We start from the raw sequence: 12,422 nt of genomic DNA, 5'->3' as shown, positions 1-12,422 counted from the left end.
GGGAAAGAATTTGGACATCATTCAAGTCCTGGATCCAGCCACACCTGAGGCCAGACCTACCTTCTCAGCTATGTGAGCCAGCAGACTATGTCTCTCTCTGGCTCCTTCTAATTTGTGGGATTTAGCCACCTACAACAACCACCACAAAATCATAGAGTATGCAGGGGGACCCTGTAACTCTTCCCACAGAGCTACTTTTGTCTGTGCCCTGAAATACCTGGCTCCAGGGAGGTCAAGCGACTTGTCCAAGGTCATCTACCACTCGATGGCAGGGCTACATTTAACCCAGGTTTAATTAATCCTATTGGAGAGCTTATTTCTCTAGACCAAAGTTTCACAAACCAGGTTCCTCAGGCTCTGAGCACTTCTCAGAAGTTTCCAGAGATGCCAGAGAGGGCAAGAGTGAGGCAGAGTGGGCAGGACTAGTAAAAGATTGAAATCCTCTGGATAACTGATATTGCTGGACCTTTTACCATTTTTAAGAAATTCGCTAAGTTCTTTACTATGAATCATTTTTTTTTTTCATCTCCCACAAGCTATGAGCTAGGGCTAATGGCATCCCCCTTGAACAGATAAGAAAACTAAAGGCCAGGAAACTAATCACTCAGGTTAAGTAATAAGTGAGTAGTTGCCTGCATGTTATGGACCATACCTACCTCTCCACCCCCAGTCTTAAAATAGTCCTTCTGTTCCCTGCCTCCATCCCACCATCCGAGCTTCCTTCTGGGAGCCTGGAGAGGTTCCCCCTCTGTCAATATCCTTTTGGAACCTGCAAAGCACTCTGGGAGGAAAAGCATCTTGAGCTCGGCCTGCTAATGCTTAGTGAGGTGAGCTGACAGGGAGGGGACCGTGGTGGTTGGAGCCTGGAGTAGGGGCGTGGTTGTATTTGGGGTCGAGTGATTTGCTGACCGAGCTTTGGGCTGAGCTCCCATCTTCCACACACTCACCGCTGGGCTGCACTGCAGTTCCTTGTCCATTCCTTTTCAAGCTGGGAAACAAGTTCTTTTGAGGAGTTTTCTCTCGCAAGCGACCAGAGGTCTTTTGGTCCCAGCGGCCTCCAGTAGCCCCTCCAAACTAACCTGTAAAAGAGGATCACCAGAGCAAGCTCCTCCTGTGTCTGCCCCTGAAGGGTCCTGGCTTGGTAGCTGTGTGACCCTAGGTAAGTCACTTCACCTCTCTGCACCTCTGCTGGCCCCTCGGTACAAGGAAAGCAATTTACCTAACTGCACTAACACTGGGGGGCACTTCTCGGTCTACAAAGAACATCTCATTTAATTCTCACGTGAGCCTATACAGTAGATTACTATTGATCCATTTTACAGAAAAGAAAGAAAACAGAGGCTCAGGGAGATTAAGTGACTTAACCAAAGGTTGACATGTGACAGGGGAAATAAACCTCCCTAGGAGTCAGAAGTCCAGAGTTGAAAACTATTACTGTGGAGGAAACCTGAACTCCTCCCTCAGCTTTAAATGTACCCATTCTCCTCCTCGGTCACTGCTCCAGCCACCTGGCCTCAGGACCTTTGCACATGCACGTCACTCTGCTTAAAACTTTTTCCCTGCCACTTCTTACTTGCCCTTCACCTCTGGCCTAGACGTTATTTCCTTAAAAGCCCACTTGATGACCCGCAACACCCAAGTCCTGGTAGATTCTCCCATTGCAAGATCCTCTAGTTTCCTGAGCTTTTTCTTTATAATGCTTGCTGCAATTATCATTATTTAATTTTTCAGTCTGATTATTTATTTAGTCTTTCTCCTCCACTGGACAGTAAGCTCCATAGGGGCAAAGACAGTACTTGCCTTGATTCTCCCTCTTCTGTATCCTCACATCCTGGCTCAGGGCACAAGATTTGTCAAATAAAAATCACTACTTTTCAGCCCTGTGACCTTGGGCAAGTCACTGCCCAGCAATGGACCTCAATTTTCTCACCTTAAAATAAGAGTGTTTCCCATCACTTGGGACTGGTATATGAGATGACTGTAGTTGGTGCATTGTTGGAGGAGGTCATCAAGAGGATGTGACCACTTGTGGACCTGTGACCTGGACCCAGGCAATCTGAGGCTCCTCCCTCCCCTGTCCTTAGAATGTACATTCCGCCCACTGTTCTCACACTAGGAGCTACTTCAAGGATGCAGTAGTTAAGTGTTATACCATCTGGACGGTGTATGTGTCTGAACCCTGTTAAGGCCTCTCTGTAAACTGTTGAGATTCTGGTGGGCAGGTGTGGAGATCTACTTATATTGCGTCACTCAAGACAAGCCTCATATGTAAGTTCTCTTGCTTGTTAACCCTGCCTCCTACCAGTCTGGAGTGGCTGCCTCTTTCTTCCGTCTCTCCAAGCCTACCGTCTATTGGGGCCAGTTTTCAAACCAACACGCACACACAAGAAATTAACGACTGCAGACTTCCACAGCAGGAGTGTTCTTATCTTTTTAGGTCTCTTTCATCTTTCTCATGACACCAAGGAGAAGGTGTTGTTTGGAGCTGGTCTTGAGCTCCTCTTTGAGACTTTCCAGTTCCCTTTTCTAATGCAGAGCAAACTCAGGCAAGCAACAGTTTGGATCCAGAAATTATTCACAATACTTGGTTTTCACTAAAATTATTTTTGGTGTTCTACATGGCAAGGGATTCTAGATTTTTCTGATTTTGGTAGCGATAGAAAGTTTCCTTTTTTTTTTTTTTTTTTTTTTTTTTTTGCGGTACGCGGGCCTCTCACTGCTGTGGCCTCTCCCGTCGCGGAGCACAGGCTCCGGACGCACAGACTCAGCGGCCATGGCTCACGGGCCCAGCCGCTCTGCGGCATGTGGGATCTTCCCAGACCGGGGCATGAACCCGTGTCCCCTGCATCGGCAGGCAGACTCTCAACCACTGCGCCACCAGGGAAGCCCGAAAGTTTCCTTTTTAAAAGGTTATTAAAGTAGAAAAAAATGAGTTGATTCAAAGAAAATTCATTAAGTAAATAGAGTTTGAGCGATACCCCAATAAGGCAAAAAGCTTGAAGAATGGTCCATAAGTGCCTACATTTGGGAAACAGAGGGCTAGATTCTCTCTAGAGATGTTTAGCAGATTTCTATGCTCTTTTCACCAATTCCACACCCTCAGAGTATCCTATTCTTCATTTATTTAACAACCACTTTATATAATACTCATTATGGGCCACATCCTGTTCTAAGTGTTTCATAAACCTTATCTCATTTAATCCTCAAAACCCTATGAGGTAGATGCTATTATGATCCTCATTCTACTAGTGCAGAGACTGAGGCACAGAGAGGTTAAGTAGCTTGCCCAAGGACACACAGCCAGGAAGTGGTGGGGCTTGGATTCAAATCTGGGTGCGACTGTGATCTGACTGTGGTGTGGTCAGGAGAGGGCCCAGTAGGTGGGTGCATCCTCAGTACCTGGTGTGCTGACCCTGGGGAAACATCTGTCTTCTCCACCAGCCTGGAAGCCTCTAGTGAATAAAGAATTGGTGTTTTACATCCTCATCCTCGGTGCTTAGCACATAATAGGTGCTTATTAAATGTTGGTGGAATGACTAAATAGATAGAGATATGATTTTATTGAGTGCCTTCCATGTACAGGCACTAAGCACTTTACATTTAATGAAGGCAGTGATGTTCCCATTTTACAGAGGGGAAAACTGAGACTCCAAATGCTTGTGATATGGCCATCTAAGAGACAGAGCCAGGATTCAAACTCAGATCTCACCCCAGTGAGTGAGTGGGAATGGGATGTGGATGGTGGACACACTAAAATCTGAGAAGGAAGCATGGAGTCTGGGATGGAGAAAGCCAGGCTGACCTTGGTAGGCTTCGGAGGAAACCTCCTGGGGGAAAAGCTGTGATGACAAATAAGAGGAGCAAATGCAGGTGGGTGGGAGCACCACCCCAGCCCCTTCCCTGCCACTTTACTTACCCAGAAACCCACCAGAACATGGCCTTGGAGGGGAAGGAGGCCCCAGCCTTTGGACATGGATTCTGCAAAGACAAATGATTTAGAAGGGGGAGGACTTGGTCTCATAATCCATGGCCAGTATGTGGTAAGGAGAACCAAGGGCAGGAAGACAGGATGAACTGGCCATGAGCTTAATACTGAAAGCACAGACTGAGATGTCCTGCCTACTTATCTACAGTAGATACCAAAGGGCATGGTGCTTCCTAGCAGGCAAGGCAAAAAAGGGATTTGGCCACAGGACTGAAAGTGCCTACAAGGTAAGAACGAACAGTTGCTCAGAACAACTTTAATAATACTGAGACCAAGAAGTTCTCAAAGCAAGGACCATGCATGACACAGACAAGAATGTCCTCAACAATATCCTTCAGTGAATGTGGGAAGGAGGTGAAGAGGAAGTGAGATTTTACCAGCAGCTCCAGGAAGACTGCACAGATTACACTCTTCACCAATAGGGCCTGAGAGTGCCCATTTTACCACGTCTTTGCCATTGCAGCTTGTTACCAATTTTTAATTTTTTTCCTGCTACTCTCATTGGAAAAAGTCCTATTACAGTTTTAACTTAATTATTCAAATCGTTGAGCATCCTTTTAGATGATTTCTCAGCTCAGCTGTCTTTTTCTCAGAGAATTCTTTCCTGATTTCACAGACTTATTCAGGGTTACCTGTTGTAAACTCTCATTGACCATGGACTTCTCCTGCAGAGCATTTCTATTGGGCAAGTCACTTTAATCTTGAATCTTTACAACCAGTCCCAGTTGCAGTTTTCCACACGTTTGTGTAATTGTGTGATTAATGTCTAGTTCCCCTACTTGGGTGTTAGCTGCATGAGGACAGAGACATCGCTTGTTCACCATAGATCCTCAGTACCGAGCTGGGGCATAGAGCATGTTGGCAAACTGCAGCGCCCAGGCCAAATCCGGCCCACTGCCTGTCTCTGTGAATAACATTTTATTGGAACACAGCCATGCTCCTTTGTTGACATAGTGTCTGTGTCTGCTTTTGTGCTATGAAAGCAGGCTTGAGTAGTTGCCATACAGACACTATATGGCCCACAAAGCCTAAAATATTCTCTATCTTGGACAGAAAGAGTTGGCCAACCCATGGAATAGGGTAGACATGTAATATGCTTTTGGCTGAATGAATAAAAAAATTAAAGGCCTGTGCTCTAGTTTAACTTCCTTCCATCACTTGGGGGCACTGAGATGGAACAGAAGAGGAACAGGGACAAGCAAGGCACTGGGTTGGAGGTGTGGTGACTTACAGGCTGCGGGGGACTTTTAGGGAAGAAGGGGGGTTGATCGGCGAAGCAAGACAGCACAAACTCTGCCACCACCAGAGACAAGTATAGGTAGGTTGACAGGTGGCGGAAGGGGTCGCTCTGGAAATCCTGTGGGAGAGAAAGCAGAAGACCCACTGAGTCTGAGCTCTTGAGGAACAGAGATTGGGGAGGGTGTGGGGAAGGGGAGAAGGGGTGGAGGCTGAACAGGGTTTCTGATGCTGGGAGCAGTGACCAGGCAGGGGGCCGGAGCCGCCAGTTTTGAAAGTCAGAACCCCCAGCGTTCCTGGCCTTCTCGAAAACACCTGGCTTATGCATATTCTGTCCATACAAATGGCAGGTGGGGTGTTTGCCCTTAGCCAGGTGACAGCTGGCTTTAGGTACCCGGACATGAGTTGAAGGGACACTTTGACTTTCTCCTTGTGCAATAAAGGACCCCCTTCCCCTCCCCCCACAATCTCCGGTCCCACTCCCTTGTGGCTAGTGTTCTCTGGTTTAAGAAGGGAGCTGGTTTCATGGAGCATTTACTCTGCCTCGGGCACATGCTGGAGTCTTTACATGCACTGTCTCGTCAAGTTCCTCCCGACCCTGACCCCAGCTGGGGTTTACCTGCTCTGTGTTACTCGTTGGGAAACCAAAGCTCAGGGGAGTGATAGCACCTTGATCAAGGTCACACAGATGATCTGATCTAGATCATGAGCTTTTGCTGCCGTGCCATGATTGCTTTCGCATCCCTTGCCCCTTCTGGCCAGAGGACCCTAATTTTTTTCCCCATGCTCAGGTATGGGGTTTATGCAGAACTGACTCCATCCCAGGGGGTGGGCAGGTGATGGAGGCCTGACTAATGAGTACCATCTAGTCCCCTGGCTACTGATGGAACATAAGTCTGGAGCAATTGGGGCTCTTCTTGCCATCCCAGTGGAAAATGAAGCAGAACCAAGGGACAGAGAGAAATGGAGATCTGGTGGTGTTATATAAAGGTCTGGACCCTCTATGCCTGGCAGGTCCCACATCTATGAGCTAATAGATTCCCTTGGACTTTTTTGCTTAAGCTAGTGTGAGTTGAGTTTTTGTGGCTTAAAACAAGAGCCCTAGCTTCAAATCACAATTTTTCTACTAAATTTTTTATACTTCTTTGTTTTTATTTTTGTTTTTTGGGGGCAGATAGTAGACAGTTTGATATTCCAACTACATTATTCCCCATAGTGTCATTTTTACCATCGTTTCTATTGGAAAGTTTGTTCTGAATTTGGGTGAGATGGACTTGGCTCTGCAGACCTGAGCTGCATGACCTTGAGGAATTCACTCACTTCTCTCAGCCTTAGTCTCCTCATCTTTGAAACAGGACGATTAGTGTCTTCACTGGATTCCTGATGTCAAGTGCTTGCCACAGGGCCTGGCACATGGAGCTCCAGAGCATAGGTGGTCCCAATAGTATTATTTCTATGCTGTGTTCCAAACAGCTAACTGATAAGTCAACTGTGGAAACCCATCCTTTCATAAATCAGTGGATGGCCTGTGGAATTTTCCCATTAGTTACAAAAATTGCTTTGTAAAGAAATCTGTCCTTAAGGACAGAAGGTGTTTCTCTGCCTTCTACTTTTTTTTTTTTTTTTTCACGGTACGCGGGGCTCTCACTGTTGTGGCCTCTCCTGTTGCGGAGCACAGGCTCCGGACACGCAGGCTCAACAGCCATGGCTCACGGGCCCAGCCGCTCCGCGGCATGTGGGATCTTCCCAGACCGGGGCACGAACCCTTGTCCCCTGCATCGGCAGGCAGACTCTCAACCACTGCGCCACCAGGGAAGCCCTCTGCCTTCTACTTTGACGAGCAGGACAGAGTAACCATTTGGCTCTTGAAATGATGACCAGCAGCCTCTGATTGGTTTCCTTATCCGACGTCCTGGGTGAGTGCGCCAGCTATGCAAGTGGTTGTCAATTGGGGAGATTTTGCCCCCAGGGGACATTTGCCATTGTCTGTAGACACAGGTTACCATAATGGGGTGGTACTACTGGCATCTAGTGGGTGGAGGCCAGGGATGCTGTGCAACATCCTACAGTGCACAGGACACCTCCCCCCGCCCCCACCCAAAAGAGAATTACGTAAAGGGTGCTGAGGTTGAGAAACCCTTGTTGAGGTTATATATTTTTCTCTGTGCAGATCATGCCCCCTAACATGGAAACGCTGCCTCCCAGGTAGGGAAACAAATATGGGTGAGTGTGCAAAATGAGTGTGTAAATATGGGTGCATGGGAGCATGGGTGAGGGTGAGAATAGGTGAGAATGAGGGGAAACGTGCAGGTACATGGAGTCAGAGTGAGTGCAGGTGTGTGCTGGAGGAGGCCATCCAGAGGTCGTGACCACTGGCTGACCTGTGAGCTGGACCCAGCAATTGGAGGCTCCTCCCCCCTCCCCTGTCCTTGAAATGTGCATTGTGGCCACACTGTTCCTGCACTAGGAACTACTTCAAGGATGCAGCCTTTCCTTGAAAGAGCAATGTGTTGATGAGACCCTCTGGACAGTACATGTGACTGAACCCTGTTAAATCTTCTAAAAACTGTTAAGATTCTGGCAGGTGGGTGCAGAGATCAACTTCTCTTGCATCACCCAAGACAAGCCTCGTAGGTAAGTTCCCTTGCTCGTTAAAATCGTCACCTACTGATCTGCAGTGGCTGCCTCTTTCTTTGGTCTCTCCAGGCCCTCCGTGTATGGGGCCGGCTTCTAATTTCACCCGGGAACCCCTGAGGTTTCAAACCAACAGTGTTTCAATGCCTACGCAGTGTGTGTGAGTGTGTGCATGTGGGACATTTGTGCCTGAGTCCTGTAGGAGCTTGAAGGCATAGCCACACCTGGGTGGCAGTAAGTGTGAGTGGACGTGTGCAGGCAAGTGTGTGTGTGTCCGTGCGTTTGTGTGTGATGTTTCAGAGTCTGTGGTTGTGTGATGCGTGAATGGGTTCATACAAGTGTGTGCAAGTGAAGTGTGTGACTTGAGTGTGTAAGACAATGGGAATTTGTGTTGCTAAAAAGGTATGGGATGATGGGAACTTCGATGTGAAATGTGTTTGTGTGTCACTTGAGTTTAAGCACTTGTGGTGTGTGTGTCTCTGTGTAGAGAGTAAGCCATGGGTGGAAAGGCGAGGAGGAAGGATGGGACCCAAGGCCTGAAACTGCCCTACTGGTTCCCAGGTGGCCCAGGCCCCCACTTACCCCTTGTGAGGCCTGCTGGGCGGTGCTGGTGGCTGGGAAGAGAAAGCAGAGCAGCCAGTACCCAAAGAGCACCCCGGACGCCTGGACCCCCTTCTTCCTCTCAGTGTGGATCAGGAACACGGCGAAGCTCTGGATCAGAGAGTCAGGTGGGAGGTGGACAGAGGCAGGGAAGGGTGGGGGAAGAGAGGGTAGAGAAGGAGCCCCGCTTTGCCCCATGCCCTCCACCAGGGCACGAAAAGCAGCAGCTAGGGACAAGCCAGCATGTCTGGGGATGTCATTTACCATTGTGGTGAGCCACACGGTGGGGTGTATGAGGAACTCTAGGGCCTGGGGTGTTCCCTGCTGGATTCTCCGAAGAGTCACAGACACGCTGGAGGTGCACAGGATTATGAGGGCGAAGCCAAGCACCTGGGGAAACAAATTTGGATAAGGCTGGTGGGAGGCTGGGAAGAAAGATGGCAGCCAACTGGACAGTGTCCCCACATCCAATTGGACAGTGGCTCTGGATGGGGCACTGTAACGTACCAATGTGATCATTAAACAGTGCTGACGTGAAAGAAAAAGTTGTAAGGGGTGATGCAGTTCAATCTTGACCTGTAACTGTCATATAAATAATGCACCACAAGGGCCCAAGCCAACTCGGTGGTTTCCAAAATGCCAGCGGCGCTCCCATAATGCACGGGAGGATGCTTTAGGGATGAAGGAACAGCATGAAATGAAATTTACTCTCTAGGTGAAAAAGTTATACCCTCTTTAAGTCTCTTTCCCTCCCTACTATTAAATCAAGGAGGAACTCTCTGTTGGGACTGATATGTCTCCAGGCCTGCTCTAAGACACATTGGTCTCTCTTTTGAACAAGAGAAATCAAGAAAGTGGGCAGACCTGGGCACACTGGAGAAACTATTGAACATTTCAGTTAGTCTCAAGCAGGGGTCAAACTACCACCTGCAGGCTGAGTTTGGCCTCCTGCCTGTTTTTGTATCACCTCTGAGCTAAGAATGGTTTTGACATTTTTCAATCACTGAACAAGACTTTAAAAAGTCTAATATGTCATGACATGTGAAAATTATATGAAATGAAAATTTTAGTGACTATAAATAAACTTTTATTGAAACACGGTCACATCTATTTGTTTACCGTTGTCTGTGGCTGCTGCAAGAACAGAATTGAGTAGTGGGGACAGAGACCACATGATCCTCAAAGCCTCAGACATGTACTATCTGGCCCTTTAAGGAAGAGTGTGCCAACCCTGGATAGGTGGTGGGCAACAGGTCAAAAATTTACAAGGTGGTATGGGAATAAATGAACCTTGGAGGGCATTCTTGTAGAAGTCTGGAAAACGGGAGGATGAGCAGAAAAGCTCACACTTGCAATGCCAGTGTTTTTCTAACACTGTCAAATAAATACATAACAATTTTAAGAACTGTTCTTTAGTACCGCCAGTGGGGAAACACAAAAATCAATGCATAGCTGTTAAACATTTAAAAGGTTCATCCTAGCATGGCCCTAGAATCACCTTGTGTATCCCAGGAGTGTACACTGCACACTTTGGCGAATGCTGGGCTGTGATGGCCATAAACTGGATGTGTGGGTGTCCGGGGCTGTGTTTGTGGATATATGGTTTTTATTATTACCAGATCTGTTTGGGAGAATCTATTCCACTGAGTTTCCCTCTGTAGCCTCTGGAGTATTGCTCTGTTTGATTAACAGGGTCCCTTCTTGTCCCCACACTGTGTGCTCCTTGATAGAAGAAGTGCCTACTTTGGGGTCTCTGCCAGGTTCCAGCCTGTTTCCCCCGACCCCCTACCATTGTCTGGTTACAGGCTCCCAGGGGCAGTGGCTACCATTTTGGCTTTGAAGAGGCGGGACATCTGGAGGTAGCCCTTGTCATGGCGGTGGATGTAGAGGAGGTAGATGGGGCCAAGGACCCAGAGGTACATGGGGGGCACCCAGACCCCTGCTGTTTTCAGGAAGCACAGGCTCAGCAGGCGGTCAGCGGCGGGCTGGGGCTCTGTCTGGTTCCAGACCTGAGGGAACACCAGGGTGACTCTTATGATGGTACAACACAGGGATCCCAAACTCACCTGCTTAGGGGGCCAGGCAACTCTTTGGACCCCTAACATTTACATGAAAATGTGCTAAGCACTCTTTAGAGTACTTCATAATTCTCAACTTCTTTAGCCCTAACCCCAATCTTATGAAGTAGATGCAGTCATACTGATTTTGCAGATGAGGCAGCTGAGGCCCAGAGAGGCTGAGTAAGTTGGTTGATGTCACCCAGTTGGACAGTGGTGGTGCTGGGATCTGAACAAAGGCAGTCCGGTCCTAGAATCTGGGAGACCTGGGCTCTCTGATGAGTGTTGGGCACAGACTCATAACCACTGTAGGAGGTGGGTATTACTGTCCCCATTTCATAGACCAGAAACTGAGGCACGGGCTTGGGGGGTAGGGGAACAGACTCCTTCAGGCTCACACAAATAGAAGTGGCAGAGCTGAGTCCATGCTGGCCTGTCTGAGCCCGCAGCTTGTTCTACTGGAGATCGCCATCTGTAATTCTTAACTCAGACCTTCTGCTGGCCTTTCCTTATCTGAGAAGTGTGAATGTGAGTTTAGAAGACGCTGCTTTAATTCTCCCCCTACTGCATCACTGCCACCCTCCCACTAAAACCCTTTGATGAGACAGGAACCAGAGAGGGGTGGGGGGTGGGGTCTTGTAGGCCCCTTTAACAGGGCTGGGTTCTTCGGGGGACCAGCTTGGTTGAGGGGGTCGCCCCGCCCTGCGGTTAGACTGGCAGGTCTCTTCCCCTCCCGGCCGGGAGTTTGGAGGTCTCTCCCCTCCCCTGCCCAAGAGATCTCTCGAGCCCGAAAAGGAGAGTGGGGCGGGATGGAGACACTCACCTCCGGGCCCGCGCAGGGCTCGCCAGGCGCGGCCATCGGGCGCCGTGCGTCCGTCAGTCCGTCTGTCAGACTGTCGGTGGGTCCCTGGACAGCTTCCTTGGCCGCGCTCCGCCGTGCAAGGGGCGGGGATTCGAGCGCCGGGATTGCAAGGCCTCGGGCAAGGTCCGGCCGCGCGGCGGGGGTGGGGCGCAAAGGGGTGAAAGGAGGCGAGGTGGAGGGGCGCTAAGGGAGGCCCCAGCAGGCAGCGGGGGAGGGGTTCCCGGAGCCCCAGAAAGTGCAGCGGCATCCCCATATGACCCCCCTTCTCCCTGGAACAAATGTCATCGCAAGCTTCCCGAATACTGTGGACCAACAATTCCAGGAATTTATCCTGATAAGTGAACCCAACAGGTGTGCACATGTCCAACAACCGGCACGGGGGATGGGGGCACTGCCTGGTTAGTTAGAGCCGCAGTCTCCTCACCTGTGGGATGGACATTGTCTTTCTCTACGGTGGGGGGAAGATTTTAAGATGACTAACAAAGCGTCTAGCACAGTGCCAGGCACACAGTAAACGCGCAAGCGGAGTTAGCTCTTATTAGCATTAGTAGTATTATTTCATCCCTAGGTTACTAAGCTGTGGTTCAAAGCGCCATTGCAGAAATATATTTAATACGGAAATATGGTTGCTGAATGCTAAGTGAAAAAAAGATTATAATACAAAATAGCCTGTGATATGTTTCCAAAGGAAAGAAGTATATGCTTAAGTTGGGGAAAGTGGGGAAGGAAGTCAAGTCATTTACCTTCTTCCTCTGGGTCTTAAAGCAAGGTGTGTCCCCAGCCACGAGTTCTTTTGAGAGATGACTCTATGTAACATATATGCATAGATGAAAAGATGGAAATGCTCTAAAGCAGTGGTCATGGGAATCCTAATTTTCCTTTTTCCTTGCATTCCCTTTTCTATTTTCTTTCCTTCTGCAATGAGCATGTATTCCTTTCAAAATAGGAAGGAAAGACTCAGCTTTTTCAGACCGACAAGCACAGGTGCTCAGTTTGAGTGAAGAATTCAAATCCTTTGCGCTCTCCATGCTGCCCTGTTACTTCTTGT

The 12,422-nt window shown here is 48.7% G+C and overlaps 1 protein-coding gene across 1 annotated transcript in view; it reads right to left on the bottom strand.

The window, feature by feature from the left end:
* ABCC6 (ATP binding cassette subfamily C member 6) overlaps positions 1 to 11,405 on the bottom strand; it is a 56,618-nt gene extending 45,213 nt beyond the window's left edge. The window contains exons 1-7 of the mRNA XM_082669528.1: positions 11,336 to 11,405; positions 10,282 to 10,464; positions 8,720 to 8,845; positions 8,438 to 8,566; positions 5,217 to 5,342; positions 3,917 to 3,978; positions 948 to 1,079 (exon numbers count right to left, since the gene is read on the bottom strand). Coding sequence (XP_082525654.1) covers positions 948 to 1,079; positions 3,917 to 3,978; positions 5,217 to 5,342; positions 8,438 to 8,566; positions 8,720 to 8,845; positions 10,282 to 10,464; positions 11,336 to 11,371 — 794 coding nt within the window. The 5' untranslated portion in view covers positions 11,372 to 11,405. The remainder of the gene's footprint in view (positions 1 to 947; positions 1,080 to 3,916; positions 3,979 to 5,216; positions 5,343 to 8,437; positions 8,567 to 8,719; positions 8,846 to 10,281; positions 10,465 to 11,335) is intronic.
* Positions 11,406 to 12,422: the final 1,017 nt, after the last annotated feature.

Source organism: Grampus griseus, assembly GCF_964374135.1.
Source record: "Grampus griseus genome assembly, chromosome: 14".
In the NCBI taxonomy this organism is placed as follows: domain Eukaryota; kingdom Metazoa; phylum Chordata; class Mammalia; order Artiodactyla; family Delphinidae; genus Grampus; species Grampus griseus.
This window is presented reverse-complemented; position numbering and strand designations above follow the sequence as displayed.